The sequence below is a fragment of the Accipiter gentilis genome, chromosome 4, assembly GCF_929443795.1.
Source record: "Accipiter gentilis chromosome 4, bAccGen1.1, whole genome shotgun sequence".
NCBI lineage: Eukaryota > Metazoa > Chordata > Aves > Accipitriformes > Accipitridae > Astur > Astur gentilis.
In genome coordinates, this window is record NC_064883.1 from 28249883 (window position 1) to 28269044 (window position 19162).

General features: G+C 41.9%; 1 protein-coding gene across 4 annotated transcripts in view; it reads left to right on the forward strand.

Moving 5' to 3' along the window:
* The window catches only part of KIAA1217 (KIAA1217 ortholog), a 372331-nt gene that overhangs the window by 12300 nt on the left and 340869 nt on the right, over positions 1-19162 (forward strand). For 3 of the 4 annotated variants that reach the window (XM_049799185.1, XM_049799195.1, XM_049799187.1), the window contains exon 2: positions 4359-4473. The exons of the other annotated variant lie outside the window; for it this stretch is intronic. In XM_049799185.1, the coding sequence (XP_049655142.1) occupies positions 4410-4473 (64 nt within the window). In that variant the 5' untranslated portion in view covers positions 4359-4409. The remainder of the gene's footprint in view (positions 1-4358; positions 4474-19162) is intronic. 4 annotated transcript variants of the gene reach the window in all.

Sequence of the window (19162 nt, forward strand, 5' to 3'; positions counted from 1 at the left end):
GTATGAGCAGCATCAACTAATAATGCAGGTCTTTGATTGTCACCCGTAGTTTTACTTTAGATGTTATGAGTCTTGTCATTTAGCCAGTCTGGATTAAATTAAATCTAATTTAAAAAAAACCACAACCCAAACAACCAAAACCAAAACAACAAAACCCCAACAGAAAATTAGAAGGACTGCAGACTGAAGGTAAGTTTGGCAGTGCAACATTTTCTTGTCATATGGTATTTGAGAAAGCTGAGCTTTCCCAAAGTTAAACCTTTACATGGTATTGCATTCCTCTGAAAATTTATTGGGATGTAAATGAAGTGCATTGCTCAGAATTTTGCACAAGGGGCTCACCAGAAGAGTAATTCTCAAACCTAGCAGAGTCTTTATCTACAAACTTTATCTACAAATTTCTTTTGGATTAATAGTATTATTCATTCAAAGAGTGCAGGTATGAAACACAATGAACAAATGTTTTGGAGGTGCAGAAGCTTTTTTTTTTTTTTTTTTTTTTTTTTTTTTTTTAAATTTTAGGAACCAATTTAAGCATAGTGAGGTTCTAAAAGATATAACAACCCCTCCCTCCTTGGTTCGGTCTGCATTAATTCCTTTGTATAGACTCCTTTGAGAGTCTGCTGCCTGCAGCATGTTCCCAGCCCAAAGTTAACCATTTCTCCCTTGTTGTGGGTAGTGAGGGATCTTGGTGAGGTCATCTGGGGAGTAAGTCATGATCCCTAAAGTCAGTTTGTGGAAGGCTGCTTGAGCTGCTGCCACTGGAGATTGAAGGGTACCATGTCAATCCACTGCCTGAGAGTAAATAGGTGGTTCAGTTCCTGTAATGCATAATTTCTCCGCTTTCAAGTTGAAACTGAGTTCATGTTTATTCCTTTGAATGTTTCACATTTAAAAACTGAAGAGTAATTATCTGTAGTGGCACACTAAATAAACTGCTTTTTTTTCTCTTTAGAAACACTTTTCCCCTGGAGTATTCAGCGGCAGGAGCAGTATAAATAAAGCAGTTGCTGTGTTCAGAGAATATGATTTCTTTCCTGGCCCTGCTTTTTTACTGAACTTTTATCTTGCTAAAATGAATATTTTACGATTAAGAACACTTGGTCACATCTGGTACTTCTCAAAAATGGTTGCTTTTCCAAGAATAGCATGCAAACATGAAATCAGAATCGCAAGCAGATGTTTGCTAATATGGCCATAGATAACCTTTCAGCTTCATGCTTAATTTTCATAAATAACCATCTGTCAAGAATGCAGATTAATAGAGAACAGAGATAATCTCTGTCAGTGTTAATATGTTAACTTTACTGTGTTGCTGATGTTGTACTTGTTACTATAAAATAGCATTATTTAGTGTATAAAATTGTCAGCTGCTGTTTTCAGAAAACTGACATTTTTGTCATTGCTTTTTTACAACCTGGAAATGCTTGCACTTTTTTCCTTTCTTTCTTTCTTTCTTTTTTTTTTTTTTTTTTTTTTTTTTTAAGAACACTAGATGACTACCTGGGTCAACAAGATTGCTAATTATGGCTTAATTCTTCCACACATCTATATATTACTTGTCAGAGTGCTGTGGAATGGAGGGAATTTCTGGCTGTTTATTCTTGCTTGCCTTTGCATTTTCAGTGAGCTTGGCGTGGCTCTTGCAGCAGGGTTGGTAAAAGTGGGATGTTGGCTCATTTGCCGGCTTTGAAAAAGCGCATTTGAAAAATAAATAAATCTGTTTATAAGGCAGATTCTTATATTATTCACCCTTCATATATTCAGTTTTGGATAGTCTGGCTTACAGATACAGCTGACGATAATTTTCCTTCACTGAAAAGTCTGCTGTCACTGCCAGAGCAGGAGACAAAGGCGGGTGCTATGCTGTGCACTGCCTATGCCCTTCTGGAGAGGTCCTTGTCACAGCAGGACCTTAATTGGTGGCAAAACGTAGTCAGATGCCATCATAAGGAAGGCATGACGTGGGACAATGTCAGAAGTCTTTGTTAAGCGGCAAGAGCCGTGGTGTCTGGATGGTCCAAGCATGAGGTGACTGCCATCTGGTTTCTTCGGAGGTATCCAGTACGTCATGTCTTCTGTGCAGCTCCTGGTGGTGTTTTGGGAGTTCGGGATGGGGGTAACTACATATGAATCTGAAAAATAAGTGTTAGCAGAGGCAAGTTTGGAGAGGAATGTGAATTACCAACCCTGCTTGCCCAAGGGATGAACGTTGTAAAGGAGAGATGTGAAGTACATTGGCAAGGTCCTGCCTGGACTCTGCCACCGGCCAGACCCCACAAACACCCTCCCGTGGCTCCAGAGGGCTGTGCTCGCTGGTGGAGCTGCATGGCTTAGCACAACTGGTCAGGTGGAGAAGGGACAGATGGGTTAAGTGCCAAAATGGCTTTGTGTAAGAAAACAACAAACCCGTAGAAGGTGTAAGTTTGTGGTGCTTGTTTTTTTCTTCCTTTTTTTTTTTTTTTTTTTTTTTGAAGTTTAGAAACTTTGAAACATCTCACTTGATGAGAATGTTGACATTCCTCAGGAACAGAGATGCATATGAGCATAGAAACTACATCTCAGCATCCAAATTTGTAGAAGATGTAAAAGAACTGTTTGGGGGGAAATAGCACAGAGCTGAGAATTCATTAGAGCATTGCTCGCATTAAAGTTGAAATACCTTCAAAGAGAAGCTAACAATTAAAATAAGTTCAGAAGGATAAGAGCCTTGCAGGCGTTAGGGGAAGGGGTGGGTAGAGGCTTATGTGTTAACAAAATATCCCCAGATAGAATATTATTTTACATCCCCTGTTCTCTAGTTATCTCCCTTGGTAATTTACAAATGGAAAATAAAATTTACAATTATAGCTGATTAGATATTATGAGTTCTCAACAAAGCATGTTTGTGTTCTGTATGCAATTATTACAGAGTTGCTGGGCACAACTTGGTAGTTGAATTTGAGTTATCTTTTGTGTTCAAGCAATTTAGCCTCTTCTGTTTTGTATGAAGAATGAACTGTATTCTCTTCAAACTACAGCAATCTCTGGATAAAGGATATTTTATATGATTTTTTTTTTTAACCAGTAATTCTTTTCCAACTTTACAGTGAAAATTAACCTAATTTAATCAAGTATAACCTATATAAAAGATTTTGATTATGCCAGTTGTGATTGTGTAGACTTCATTCAAGTTTAAATAAACAGGGTTGCCATTCTCAATTTGGAAGACACAAACCCAGCAACCCTCTCTGGCTCCTCTTCCTTCTCCTGGCTCGCTTACCTGTATGTGTTCAAGTACATCAGCTCTTTTAATCCTAGATGTGAATCTGCGGGTCTTGTTAATGGATCGCCTGGGCTTCGTCTGAAAAATGCCACTTGTGCGTCTTGATGTGGATGCTGGAGGCAATACGGAAGCATCTTTCCGGTGCCCCGCACTTTTGCTGGGAAACTGAAGCACAGAGAGGCAGAGGCACTTGCATTCTGCCCTTTGCTTTTCCTTTGGGTAGTTTGAGACTCACTAGTGCAGCCAGTAGTTTTCAGATGTGACTGGTGATTCCCTACTCTTAAGCAGTGTCCTTAAAACTACTTTTGTTTTGAAGTTTTGAGAGAGCATAGGCTGCAATTATCAATGTACAAGACTTTGTGAATATGGACCGTTGGCCTTAATTTTGGGAAATGGCACATAAACCACTGTCAGATGCAAGTTAAAGGGCAAATTACACAATTATATCTCAGCCTTCCGGTAGATTCACATTAATTGTTTGGTGTACTTTTGATAATGCTCATTATTTCAAGGTATTATCATCTTGAACCTAAATCACGTTAATTGCATAGTTCATCTTTAAACTCATACTGTTATTCTGGAATGATTGGAAATGGCGTTGTTCTTTTTAACTTTCTTGCTTCTAGATATAATGTTTTATTTAAAATGACTAAAAGTAACTTACAAATAGATGAAGCTTGGAAATGGGCATTGGTGAAATAAAGCTGAAAGATAGCATTACAAATGCTGGGAGCTCACCATTTCAGGCATATGTCAACTCTACCTTTGATGAAATACTGAAGGGCAGCTGATGCTTTAGAAGCGTGATCATCTGTTTGCTAACAACTGCTGCAGGGCGTTGCTACTGGGTTAAAAATGTTTGGGTTTGAGATCATTGCAATATTTTCTGGTGCATATAGCTGTTAAATTGTTCATACTTCCAGCTGTAATTGCATTTTAACTAACAATGTTTTGGGCAGTCAACCTTGATGATGTGTTGTTCACAGGGTTTGCAGCTGTGGCGATGCCGCAGCTGTCTGTGGGAGGCCGTCGGTGCCGGTTTCGAAAGGGACTTCGGCACATTCACTCTCAACTCACTTTTTTCCCGTTTTAGGTTTCCCGAAGGTGTAGCTTGCCGGCAGCTGCCGTGCTGCGATGCCCCAGCATGCCCCATGGCAGAGCTACCCGGCCGCCCCGCTGGAGCGTGGCGCTCCCCTGTAGGGAGCTGGGTAAGTGTGAAACTGCGTCCCCGGTGCGGAAAACGCTGCCTGCCCGCCTCTCTCGCTGTCTTCAGACACAGTGGTAGCTGTGACAAGCCTGGTGACGTGGGCTGCTTTCGTCGGCCCCTTCTTGTGCATCTTGCCATGCTCTCCTGGCTTCATGTACGTTGGAAGAAGGTCCGCTGGGTAGTGATGGATGCGTGTGTGTTTTATTTCTGATGTGCTTGGGAGACAGTTTCCTCTGGAGAGGTGGTTATGTGTTGGATGGATGGGAAGGATATAGAGGCAGAGTTAATAGGATTTGGAGGTGTTTGCTAAGATGTGAGTTGTCCCTTCGTCGTCCCGTTTTTCGTACAAAAGGTAAGCAGTGGGGTGGGGAAAGTAGGTTAGAGGAGGTGTGTCTGAAACGTCCTCTTGCTCCCCTCTTTTAAAAATAACAAGTTTCTGGAAAACTGTTGTTTTTTCTTCCATGAACAGTGTTGATTTCCTTCACGCACTGTAAGCCCCATCACACCTTCCATGTCTTGCTAAAATTTGTCAGGTGATGCTACCTGTTACGGAATAATTACTCTCCGTGCAGTACTCCATTTGAATAATTTCCCTCTTGCAAAACTAATGTTTGATGGGTAGCTGGGACCTCCTGTTTGACCCTCTAAGAAACGCATTTGGCTGTTTTCAGTGCCTGAATTGGAACTGGGCCATGCTTTATGATTTTTATCAGTGTATAGATTATTATGTCTGCTAGGGAGTCTTGCTGAGCCACAGCAAACACTGCTTATGATTCTCATTTTTGGGAATAAATCTAGATATTTATGTGTCAGTGGTTGTGGGTTTACGGATGTTTATCAGCTGTTAGACAGAGTTGTGGACTTCTGGACCTGGATCCTTATCCTAATAGCCCTGGCAAGAAGTCCCATGGGTCTAAGGGGAATCTCTAGGAATTAATCCAGCTGGGCTGTATGTCCAAGGGGGAGGACAATTAAAGTACTGATTGACATCTTATAGTTTGCTTTAACTGTATGTATGAGCAGGAAGGAGACATGTATCTGAAATAAAGAAATATTGTCTCTTGGTTTTGTACAACAAAGAACAGTCCAGCTGAATCCTCTTGAACAGTCTGGAGCCTGAATGTGCTAGGCAGAGCTGAGAAGAAATTATCCTGTTTTATGTAGATAATGCCAGCTGATGCTGGGACGGTTCCTTGGACCTTTGGTTTAGGAAGCTTGTAGATTACTGATGGACTGTTGCCCTTTGCATTTAATTTAGACTCTGACAAGAATACATTTTGATTCTCTGAATTCCCTGAGGCCAAATACCTGCATTTTTGGTCTACTACTGTAGTTGCTTTAGCAAATGCCAGCTCATTTATGCAGTGACTGACATCCGTTGTTAGTGTCTGAATTAATGGGGGAAGATGCTGCTGATTTTGAAAAATAGTCTGGTTCTCAGGAAATGATCTTTCAAAGTCATGCTGTTAACCAGTTATTTCCCACCTTGTCCCATCATCTTGTTTGGGAGAAGATGATTGAGAGGGAGCGGCTTTTCTGTCTAGAGGCCCATGAATTCAGAGGACAGTCTGAGCCTGTTGTCCTGCCTTTCCCCTGGAATGGAGACTACATGGGCCAGGGGTCTGTCTGCACAATCAGGGCTAGGAAGTTATTTTGTTAAATTTTGGTAGATCTGTCATAGCACTGACTGTGGCCTGTTGTTCTGCTGCCTGAGGGGTGGTACATTGGGGCAGCTACTTTGGGAGGACTTGCAGTGGTGGTGGGTGATTGCTGTTGCTGTGAAGCAGTGTCAATTGTTGCCTCAGCCACGCTGATGTGAAGCTGCTTGTGAAACCATTGTCAGCAGAGCACCACCAACATGCTGGTAGCAGGCACTTTAACTTCTGATCATGTCCTATTCAGGGAATAAACGTGTTGAGGACCACGGTTGCTCTCTGTGCCGCTGAAGGGATTGCACTCTTACCTGCCTCTGGGGTAGGTGGTGGCCACAACAGCTGCTCTTTTCATCTTGAGATCTGATTAGTGGAGTTACTTTGTCACCAGGTTTCATGAGATTGAACCACCACTGTTAGCTCAAATGTTTGAAGCTGTTTCTGTTCATCGTGCTTTGCATTCATTATTGGCTGTCTGTAGATAAACTGAGTTTAAATTCACCTTACTGCTGCGTTTGTAGTTCCGAGGGCCAGGCTCTGAGTCTGTGCAAGGCACCTTCGAATTTGAAGTACTACTTTTTTTTTTTTTTTTTAAAGTAGGTTTAATACTTGCAAGTGACCTCCCCTTTTGGATTGTGCTGTTAACTCAAGCTGGGAGACAGCAAAGCTTTGAAGTGGGCCTGGGAAGGTGCTGTCTCGGTCTTTCCCTGTAAATCTGGTTAGTGCCGCTCCAACCTTTAGTATCTGCTTTAAGCACATCTTTTTCAGATTTTTTTTAAACTCTTTCCACAGTTGATTGTTCACTTAATTTATTTTATTTAGAATAGGGTGCGTTCGATTCAGTAGAAATTTGCCTTATGGTTATTTTTAATGGTGCTTTTATGTGTGAGTGCTTTCTAGCAGTAGATTTTTGGGGGGGGGGTCAGTTGGTTCACGTCCAGCCATGACTGGCATTGCATTCACTGTAGGTTGATTCTTGTTTATGCAAATAACTGTTTTTAACCAAATTGGTTATATCAAATAAAATAAGTCCATTTTAGGCAACCTAATCTCAAAATGGAAACGGTTATGTGGGGGGGTGGGGCTGCAGCACACGGCTGTTCCCCAGCCTTGGCCAAAACTGTGTGGATTTCCAGGACTGAGCTGGAGTTTTGCTTCAGCCCAGTATGATGATTTTGGTGAGCTGAAAAGAAGCCACTGCTGTAGCTGGGTAGTTGGGGGTGAAGGCTGTGGAGCAGCTCAAGCTTCATCAACCTGACACTACTATACCTTTCTCTCCCCTGCACCACTCCCAGGCTTGTACTTGGAGAATTCTGTGAAAATGAGGAGGTTAAAGGGAATCTTGTGATTGTTTATTGCTATTTATTGCTGTTACACTTGCTGCTATGGATATTGACTACATGTATTTGGCTAGTTGCATTAAATGCTCATTACTTATCAAACTTGCATGTTCAGAAGGTGTTTTTGTTTTCACTGCTGTTTTTCAAATCTGTTGTTTTTCCTGGGGGTGGTAGGGAGGGGGTGTGTGCGTGTTCCTGGATTGCATGGTATTTTTCACTTCAGGTTTTCCTTCTGAGTCTTTATCTCTACATACGTATTCACGTTGGGTGTTTGTATTGTAAGTGCCCAACTCGGAAACGGGCTTTCCTTGACAGTGTGCGTAAGGCACTTGCACCCTGCCTTTCCTGTGCCTGTGTGCATAAGCAAAACAGATGTGCCTGATATGTGATTTTCACTTTCTCTCAGTCATTTGAATGAGTTAGAATTCTTTTACTTTACAAATTTTTGCCTTTGTTCTCAGGACTGTTTTCTCTCCTTGTTCTTTTTTGTGCGTCTGGGCTTGTGTGGTTTCTCCATTTCTTGTCTGCTTTCACCTTTCTTTGGATGTTAATCAAGAGGGAACATCCTAGTTGTATGGAACTTCTCTATCAGCCCTTCCCTCCTTTTTATTAATTTCCTTCCTTCCTTTCAGGGATGACTGTAAACTTTGCCCATCCTGTGATGGGATAATTGTATTGCAGATATTCTCATGAGGTGATTGTATTGTATGGGAGGAAACTGCATCCTGAGCAAATGCTCAATTTGCGGATCTTTTTAAGCCCTACCCTGTTTTTTAAAAAATTAATAAAGAAGTGTGTATATATATATATGAACATGTTTACTTAGTCAGTCCGGATTCCTTTTTGGACCTGGCAAGTCAAGACTTGGCACTGAGAGCATTTCCCTATCTCTGCGGTCATTTGTGTGTGTGTATTTTTATATATATATATTTTTTTTTTTTAATAAAATCTGTGAAGTGATTCTTCTGAAGACTGCAAGGTCTTGAGAGAGGCAGATGCTATGTAAAAATGAGTACTAAAAGACCCTTTTTACCTATTCTGTGCTCCAAGATGTAGTTCTTAGGAGCTCCTGGATTGTGACATGTTGGACACAGCTGTGACGAAGAGGCCTGTGTTCCTCCTTATTTTTTCCATGCTGGAGCACATTTACCTCCTACTGTAGCCTTGGTTCTGTAGCTCTCACCACTGCCCTAGTACATTTTTCATGAGAACGTAAAGATGTCTATTTTAGTTGGAGACTTAAATTTATTTGCTCTCTGAGATGATAGTTCTACCTCTGCCTCCCCAAGCTGTGGAAATGCTGTGTCTTCCACTGAAATCCCAATAAGGACACTATCTACCATCATGTTGTCCTGAGACGCTGGGCTCAGCGCTTGCTGTGAGCATGACTTGGGCAACATTAATGCAATAAATGCACGATGCCTCATAGTTAGTCCCAGATCATTATGCTTCTCTGTGGGTAATGAGCCTATTTTCAAGGCAGGTGCATCTTAAGATAAAAACTGCCCACAGCACAGCCTGAGAAGCAGGGGTCTCACCCAGCTGGGTGTTGATTCCTACTACCTTGCCAAGAGCTGTTGAAGTGTTATCTTCTTTTTTCACTTGTTTTATTCAGGAGGACTTACAGGACCCTCTGTGGAAGAGAGGAACAATGTCTTTTAACCCTGCCAGTCCTCTACTGGGGTAGTATCTCAAAGAACTGCTTAATTTCATCTTTGTTCCTCATTAGCTGCAAAGCTATCTTTGACTCTGACCACCTGATTTCTTCTTCCGAGAAGGTTGTTTACTTTCCTCTGTAATGGGAGAGGGTGAATCTTGGTCCCTCATGAACTTGAGGAGGATAGATAATTCTTCCAGTGAGAACTGTAGAAGAACACATGTTTTTAGCAGTGGGGGGCATGACTAGGGAAACATATTGGACTTTTCCATAATCTGAAGCTTAAGTCTATCCCATTAATGTAAGGACATGGGGGAGGAATCCTGCATCAGGATAGACAGATTTCTTACTGCTTCTGTGAGGAAGTTTTATTTGCTCAACATCCACCAGCTGATGATCAGTTGGTGTTTGCTGTCCCTGCAAGGTTGAAATTTGTGAGAGTCTGTTGTCATATATGGGGCCTTCTGCCCAAATCAGATTAAGGTCTCATATTTGGTAACATCATGTGTCAGTCGATTGAACCTAGGACCAACTTCCTCACCTCTGCATTTTTCTGCTGAGGTGTTTTGTTCCCCCTCTATCTATCACCATTTCCAGGGGAGTGGGAAACATCCCGTCCTGCAGGGCTGACCGTCCTCTGCAGGGTGTTTATCCCTAGCAAAGTCTTTTCTTTCTCCCTCAAAGCTCCCTCCCAGTTTTGTGTCAGCATACCACCTTCTCTCTGGGTTTTCTCTTTGGTTGGTTGTGGGTTTTTTTGTTTGTTTGTTTTGTTTTGTTTTTTTCTCCTAAGCCTTTCACCTACCTCTGGGGCTGAAATATTTCTGCAGATTTTTGGTTTTCAGGAGGGCCCAGGGACCTGCTATGAAGCTGCTAATGTTGGCTACAGCTTGGGAGAGGTCGGTAGCATCACTTAACTTCTGCTGAGCGCTGGGAGCCTTAGCTGCAGCTCCCTTCCAGTTTCTGCCATGAACTGGGCCATTGCTGAGGTATCTAGAGATTATTTGGCCTTTGAGTGTTGGGGGGAGAGAAATTATTTATCAGCTTCTTTGTTTAAAATATCTGGTGAGGTGCAAGGACCAGAATGCAGGCCTACTGGTGCCGCTCAGGTACAGGAGAGCATGTGGTGGAGTAGAGTGATGCACAGGCAGACAACGTTGTAAAATGCAGTAGGTATCAGTCGGTAACCTCTGTGGGTGTTTTCTTTTAAAATTAATCTTTGGCATATCCCAGCATTCAAAAAAAGAAAAAAATATTCAGTTCTGGGATTTTTATGATGAGACTTATAACATGGGGAAAATGTTACAGCAGTTAAGTTTGTCAGTGCTATTCAAATACTTTACCACTTTTATTGCTATCTTAATTTTAAATAAATTGCTCCTGTGATATAAAATCATGACTATTTTGGATCCAATATGACTTTAGGAGAAATGTCTTCAATACAGAGATTCCTTCTCGCCTACTCTTTTTCTGTTAAATTAATCAAGGCTTAAAAGAATGTGTGAAACATGGTCATAGCTCCGGAGTACAACGTAGTGGATCTGAGTGTTGAACAATCATCATGGCTGTGCTAGAAAATACTTGTGTAAATAACATGTGCTTTCATGGTTTTAGACCCAACCCAAACCAGGTAATTTTAGAAGGCTTGGCACCATCTAGACTGTACTGATTTTAAGGAGTATCTTATTATAATTACTCTCAGAGGAGAACATGTTTAGTAGGGACTTTGTCTTGAAAATTATTTTTAACATGATGAAAAATGCCTTGGCTGTCACTTTTCCCTGTCTATATTATTTGTGATCTTTCATTCCTTTTATTAGTAAGTGAGAGGGAAAAATGGGAATAACATCAGGAAATAGATGAAGGCATACTAAACTGTACTATGGGAACAGTAAATTAAAACATCTGCTTTTGGTTTTTCTGGGAAATCAAGAAGCAACTGGAGCAAAAAACCTGTTAGATATTTTTTTCTTGGATTACACTTCTATATCTGCTGTCAGGCTTCCCCCTACTCCTTAGAGTTTCTCCTTTCCTCCATTTTTTTTTCTCCTTTTCTTGAAACAGTTGCTTCATTGAAACCAAGACTGAAGCCTACAAAGGCTCCATAGCGAATGAATAATAAAGGACAGAGATTCCAAATGTTGTTGATCTGGGCTTGATTTTTCTGTAGCGTTTGTGCCTGGTTCGAGATACAGGCGTGACCCTTCTCAGCGGTGCATGTTTGCAAGGCTGGTACGCTGGCTCTGGGGGCACGGCAGGCGCACGGTGAGGCTGGTGCCTGCAGCTGGATGGGCAGCACTTATTTACTGTTAAGAAATTAATATAAACGTGACATGTAGTTCACTGTGAAATATTTTCACAGATGGAATGCGTCTGCGGCATAACCTGGGGATGTAGGCTAGAGGATTGTTTAGCACTTTGCTCAATTATTTGTTCTTTGGCTCCCCTCCGCTCCATCCCCATTCGCACACAGCTTCAGTCTCCTGTTGTGGCGGAGTAGCAGACGTGGGGCTCTTCAGCTGCCTGAAGCTTTCCCTAATCCAAGCGTGCATCCCATTTTGGGGCTATGTGAATGACTGGTAGGGGAGCTGTGGTGGGGCAGGGGCTGGTGGTTAATCCCAGTCCCTGACCGTGAGGCAATAAGCAAAGCAGTGCTGAGGCTGAGGGCAACGGAGCGATGTTGGTTTGGAGTCAGGGTGCAAACCTGACACAGCCGCGGTCAGTGACGGGGCCCCCAAATTCCACCGTTCCCGGTGAAGTACTTCCCGATGTCTCCCTCCTCCTGAGGTATGTAGCGGGATGCTCGTGGCTAGTGGATGTATAATTTATGGCTTGCAGATAGAGGCTTGCCAGCTTGGCAGCACAGTATTAGTGGGGACTCTTTTACTGTATTTTAGTGGTATCATGGAGGTTTATTTGCTATTCCAAGCTTGTCACTCCAAAACGGATATTAAATATGAAATAAAAATGGAGAGGTTTTTAAAATATGAAAGAATTTAAGCAAAACCCATAAATCTGTCTACCAACTTTTAAAGTTTTTATTCCTTAAATTTTAAGGGCTAGATGTTTATTGTTTTTCTGTGAGCTTTTTAAAAGTAAGTGTGGCTCTTCCGCAAACACCAGACTTCAAGAACTAAGACTTTGAAAGAGCCAGATGATATTGTGAGACTCTGCGGGGAAAAATATGACGCTTATAACACTGTAGATAGCCCCTTAAAGTACTCCCTCTGCTTCCACATCCCTTTATTCTGGGACATGAAAGAGAAACCTGAGCCAATACAGGATTACAGAACTAGGTTACAAACCTGGAGCTAGACTATTTGTAGTTAAAGCATCAGAAATGTATTTTATATGCTTATTTTGGTTTAAAAATTTTATGCGTTTGGAAAACTCCTCCCCCCATGAGAGTTCTTCCTTTCAAGTAATTAAAGCAAGACAGTAAGCAGCAGAGACAATGAATTGTAAAAATTCATTGCTGGTTACAACAAGAATTTGAACCTCATCCATCTGTCATCAAAAAAAAAAAAAAAGCCTTTCAAAAAGCAGATGGTCTCGTAACTAAAACAAATCTGGGTTCTGGCAGACAGGGTGAGAAATGTGCGTTGTGAGAACAGGGGAAACACTGCACTGGGAACTGTTTGTCTTGGTAGAGTGCTCTAGCCATGAATACCTCTGCTAATGTTATCATGCACTACAGTGATCATCAGAGGTCAAAACCAGTAACTTTGATTCCGTCTGCAGGGTCACAAGAAATAAGTATTATTTCTGGAGCACAGCTTTTATGTGCTTTTTCTGAAAGGTGCCATCTCCTAATTGGTATTTATGGGCATCTGAGGTGCAGTTTGGGAGTGTTAATAATAATGGGTTCTGCATAGGAAGGATTTAATCCTAAAGTGGAAATCATGGATTAGCATTGCAAGAACCTAATTCAAAATAAAACTCTGTTTTTACAGTGCTATGTTTTTGCACAAGTGTTTGCTCTTAGGGGTGCAGTCTAGCAAAATTCTTAAATTAACAACTGAATTAGTAAATAATGCCAGCTCTCCGTCATTTAAAGGTACTTTAGATGATAGCAAAAAACCCCCAAAACCCCAAACAAAACAACTTGCTGGAAGCTTATTTCTGCCTATTAGTCTTCTGTGTGTTTTACCTAGGTGAAATTGTAGTTTTCTGACTTTATTCAGGACTCATTCTCTCTAGGAATCACTGAGTCATTGAGTCAGATTCATCAAATTAATGGGCTGCAATGGATAAGTAAAACTCAGCGCTGCTTGCACGCTTGCCACAGATAGTGTAATCTATGGCTGATAATTGAAATTCCTAGGGGCTATACCTCTTGCATGTGGCTTGGACCTGAGTAGCCCAGCACACTATTAAAAACATTTTTATAGTGACTGACTGTTCACTCAAAATCATATTGAGCCTTCTCTCAGACAGCAGAAATGCTCTCTGGAGTTATTCTAGCCTCTTCATCTAGAACTAGCACGTAGTTGGAAACATTCTCAAATACAGTTGAAAAATACAGTAGCTAGCTCAGACACATCTTCATTTATAGTAGGAAAATCATTAAGTACTTCAGGTCCGGCCTTAGGCCCATCCTCTGTTTAAAAACAGATTAGAAATCTGAAGATAAATATTTTGGTAACTACACAGTTGCTACCTCCTTATGTCCCCAAAAGCAGGAAGATGATCATGAACTGGAAGGGCATTAGCATCACATGGAGTCTCCTGCGTGCGAGCCTGCTTTCTCCTTTGCAGTGCTGGTTTGTGCTGCTGGCTGAGGCAGAAAGCAGTGGGATGCTATGTGCAGTCTCTTGGGATGAGTTTTATGCCGAAAGAGGCAGCACTTGCCATGCAAATACAAGAAAACTGAAACCAAAATCTTTTGCGTGATTGGTGAATATGTAGTTTGGTTTAAGTGAGCGGTCCTCCTTCTCCACCACCATTATGTTAGTACTTTTTTTTTAGTGTCGTTCTGTTTGCTGCATGGATGAACGATGAGTTGAAAAAATAAAAATACTTTGATAGTCACAGCAAAAAGCTTTAAAAATGTTCCCAAGGAAAGAATACAACTGTCCAACCCGGTTACTCTTTCTTATGTCTCTTTAGCCAAATGATCTAGAACAAAAGATGTGAAAAAACTTCAACTAGTGCTGCGTGCATAGGGAGGCTTCTTCCAGAGCCCATCAATCTTTTTCATTATATCCAGGAACCTGCGAACAGTAAGAACTCTTGCAGCCTGCATCCTCCTGCATATCCAACATTATATCTTATGTGAATCTTAAAGTATGTGAGCTTTTAGTCTCGCTAAAATATATGAATAAAAGATGTGAATATTGGTGTGGGCTTTTCTTCTGAAGCACTGGTGATACTGTTCCACGGCTATGGTATTGATGCGCGTTAAAAATAATTCCTTTTAATGCATGTCATTACATTTCACTGACCCCCAGACTGAAAGTCAGAGAATGTCCTTAGCTTGATAAGTAAAATATTAGAGGGAAGAGATCCAATCTCAAATCCATTCTCTGCCCTGCTCACAGCAGAATTTGAACCGCGGTTTCTCACCTCGGGAAAGTTAGTGTAGAGCTGGACTAGAGGGTCTCCCCTGATGCTGTACTGAAGGTGCACCCTTTGCCATCAGTAACTGCTCTGTTCCAGGAGCTGGGTTGTGACCACTGGGGCACTGCCTGGGACAAGAGGCCTCCCTGTCCCACCTCTTGTCCTAGCGGGGTACGTACATCCTAATGCAGAGCCCCAAAGGTGAGGGGGAAAGAGGAGTCTGTGTCCCGCAGCCCTTGGTATCCTATAGCGCTCTCCATGAGGATGGGTGATATGTGCTCAGGATCCCCTTGTGACGGGAAGGAGTTGCATGCATGCGAATCCTTCACACTGCACAGCTCTTACATTTGGCAGATAAAAGAACAAGTCGATACCTCCTTTTCCTCCTGCTCCTCTTAGCCGCAGACTTGCACACGAGTGAAATGTCCCGGCATGTGCGGCGGTGCGGAGCTCAGCCCCCTGTGCCGGCTGGAGCAGGGCCCGGCTGCTCGCTCCCCTCCGTCCATGTCGGGACCTGGGTGCACGGACCTGAAGTTCAGCGCCTTCATCTTCCAGCTGAACCCCGTGCTGCTGTGGCCTGTCCGAACGGCGTAGACTTACCTTGTTTAGTGTCAAAGGGAACACTTTAAGCTCTGGTTAAACTTGAAGTTTTCTTTTTATTGTGGTGAAATGCCGTCTTGGAGGGTTCCTGAGTTTGTGTGTGTTGTTTTCTATATGACATAGCAACCAAACAAAACTAATAAAAATTGAAGAGCTCTGGGTGCAGTGTGTGGCATGAGTTTATACAGGTATATGTTAACATATATTCGGTTTTGCTTATTGTCTGTTTTATTGCTTCGACATTACATTTGTTTAAATATTTAGCCTTATTTAAAATTAATCTTGCTCTTCTTTGGGATGCTTGTACATGCTGAGCTGTTTCTCATAGGAATTCTTTGGTTCTTTGTAGCAAACAGAAGAGTTCCAGCTGTCCAGGTTAGTCATCACTGCTGCAGCGCTATCCTCAGTCAGTTGGGTTTTGTTGAGGACGAGATAATCAGAAAAGCTTGTCTTCTGCCAGGATAGAACAGCTTCCTCCATCTCCTTTGGCTTCACTGCGAACAAATCAAAGCAAACGGCTGTTGGCTGTGGAAGGGCTGTAGGGTATGAGGGCAGCTGAGCCCCATAACGCTGCTGCAGGATGCAGAGATGAACCCCGGGCGGGACGTGTAGCGCTGGCATGGACCCGCTTTCCAGATGTGGACCCTCATCCTTTAGTCACAGCCTTGGCACGCTTTGACTGTGCTCATGCTGAGCAGTGAAGCTACTGAATTCAGATCGTGTGGGTGCTGTGATATGAAAATTTATCTCTAGTTTTCTGTCAATCCAATGTACTGGTGTAAATATTGCTGTAAGAAGCTATTTCATTTCTATACAGCTCCAGGAGTACCTTTAGATTGCATTTCAATGTATTTTTTTGTGGTCAGCGAGGCTGTGCTGTGTTTGTCAAAACTAATTCAGATCTGCTAATGGATTCAAAAAGAAAATGAATTTTGCAATTCTGTGTGTGTCTCAGAGTATTCTTGCTCAGAACGATTTATCAAAGAGTTTGACCCCAGCTCCCTGTCTGTAGTTGTTCACACCTCACAAGGGTGCCTTTGTCAGGCTGTTGATGCAGTAATGTCTTGAAAATATTAGTGGAAAAATGGGGTTTGAGGGGAAGATCAGGCTTACAGTCTTGAGATAGTGGTGAAGGAAGGAAAAAGGTAGCAATTCACAGGCATTTTTGCTATCATAAATTTCTTTGAAGTTCTTGAAGGAAAATGAGTTCTAGATCATGTTTTTTTCCTTTTTTTAAAAGGAGCAAACTGAAGCCTTCTGAAAATCTGTAAAATGTATCAGTAAAAGCAGTATGCCTGAGGACCACAGCCCCTGCAGGATTGCATCTCTCATTTTAATTTCTCCGTAACATGTTATATTTAAGATCTTTCTGTGTTAAGGGGTCTTTGGTGTATCCAAGAACAATTTTTAGTTAAGTAAATAATATGGTGAATATTTTTAAGAACATGGTGCTTCTTAGAAATTTTGCATCTCTAATATGTTTTATAAGGATCCTTTTGCAGTAAATATTCAGTGTAAGTTAAATTATGGATTGGGTAATCAGATCCTGCATTAGCAAGCCAAAATTCTGCAAACTCATTCTTGGCTAAGCCCCAGCCTTTCTTGCAAAAGGCAATTGAAATGGGAGAAAACAAATACTGTGGTTGTCTTACAGCAATAGATTAAAACTATCCCACGCTGGTCTGGGGAACAGTGTGGCCATGAGGGAAAGGGTGATAACTTCAGCTGACTTTAACTTGCCAGATACCATTCTGCCGTCTCCTTTAATATTAGCTGTTGCAGAGCTGTGATTAAGTGTTCTCCCTCCTGATAACAGCTCGCTGAAAAGTGGCTGACAGGTAGAAACAGCAGCCAAACTGCTGCATGTTTTAGAAGGTGTTTGCTGATGCACGGGCATCCCTTGTCAGCGCTGCTGATAAGCTTTAATGCAAACCGCCACCCAGAATTTCTTTGGCAGCCCAGAGAATGGCCAGATGAATTGTGCTATGCACAATGTGCTAATTGGCACAAATTGGCTACACTTGGTTGGGAATGACAGGGTGACTGTGTATGGTGGGGCTTTTTTATAATCTAGTTCTTATATACTTAGCTTGTAGCATTTTTGTTCTGAGAACAGGCATTTAGACTTTTTTGTACATTGGCAGCAAAGGGAATTTTCATTAACCTCAGAAATACTGTTGATTAACTACAGTACAAAACTCAAAGCAATTTTATTTAAAACTAATTGAAGAGTGCAAGAAAAAGTTCTGGATTACAATATGAAGACCTTTTATATGGTTGCAGTGTTTTTAAAATATTATAGCAAATATTTAATTTTCCTTTCAAAGACCTTGTAAAGTCAGAAGTACCTTCTATCCAAAAAAGAGCTGGCCTCCAAAAGCTCGCAGTAGTGTCCCTTTGTGTTCCCTCAGAGATGAGTAGGATATCTTCTGTTCCTTCTTCTCAACAGGCAGTGCGTATTGCTTTTTCATTTTCTACCCTCCCCCATCTGCATTCAAGTATTTCTTTAACTGTTAGAGCAGTTCAAGCCCACAAGATGGGGGTATAAGGTATTGTATGCAGAAATGGGGAGGAGAGTGAGGGAGTCTGTCACCTATGTGAAGGTATTTAGGAGAATGAAGCCCTTCTGCTTAAGGGGGGAGCTGAGCACTGTTGAGCTATCTTTGGTAGTGGATGGAGATGCTGGGGCTTTCCCTGACATGGAGGTTACCCCTGTGGCATCTGCTGCTACGTGTCAGTCCCTGCTGCGTGGCGGTGGCATTGGCGTGGTACCAGCCAGCAGCGATGGTAGTGACCCATCAGACTTTGACAACGCTCAGCTCCAGGCTGCAGGGCAGACATGGCAGGGGCTTCTGAGCTTCTTGTCTTTTCATGGTCAGGAGCCATAAGGCACTTCTAACACTGTCCAGAGAGGCAGGAATGGAGAAAGGAGACTTGCTTGCTGCTCCTGTTGCAGCATATAAGCAACCTGGCACAAAACAGGCTGCTCCTGCTTGCCCCAAACTAAGGACCCATAAGAAATGCAGGTTCACGCTAGTCTCTGCCTGTCCTTTCCCAGCCAATTTATGATGTTGATCCTAGGAGCGTGTTGGGTACACTCATTTCTCTTTGAAATACGAAGCTGTTACCTTTCTGCCTTCCTCCAGCTGTAATTTGGAAAGAAGAATGAGCGAGGTACATAGGCATGGGAGTTGTGAATATGGATGTGATGGCAAAAACATTTCATGGTATATTCTTTGCTATAATATAGCAAATAATAAAGTGCTCTGTAGTCATAACACCACATGTTCACTATGCTGGGGGAATTGGCAAAGACTGAGAGAAGGAACAGTATTAAGAGAAAAAAGTATGTTGGCATGTTTGGTTTCTGTCCAAGAGGCTCAGTAAATGAGGAGAGCGAATAAACAGTGGAAAGAAGATTCTGTATAGACTGTTAGTCAAATTGTGCTAAATCGCCTTGTCAATTGAAGGAAAGCGAACGGAGAGGGTGAGACATTCAGAGAGATTTGAACAGCACCTAAAGCAGGAAACAAAGATGTTTAGAGACTGAAAGGTTGTTTAGTTGTTTTGGTTTTTGTTTCTTAATTTTTATCTTTTATACTCCCAGTGGTAATATCCTCGGTTGCTCTTTCATCCAGCAGAAGTGATGGTTGTCACTGTAATACTGCGCGAAGCGCAAGACAAATGAGAGAACAGTCTGAAGGAAAGACCATGTTTCTTCTGATTAAGAAAATCAGTGGACTGACTGCCATTCAGCTTCCTGAAGCAGAGCTGCGTGCACCACTTATTTACTTTGTCTTTTTTTTTTTTTTTTAAGCCCCTTTTTAAAAGGTGTATATTAAATGTCAGGAAATAATTGTTATATAATCCTTGAAGAATCATGCT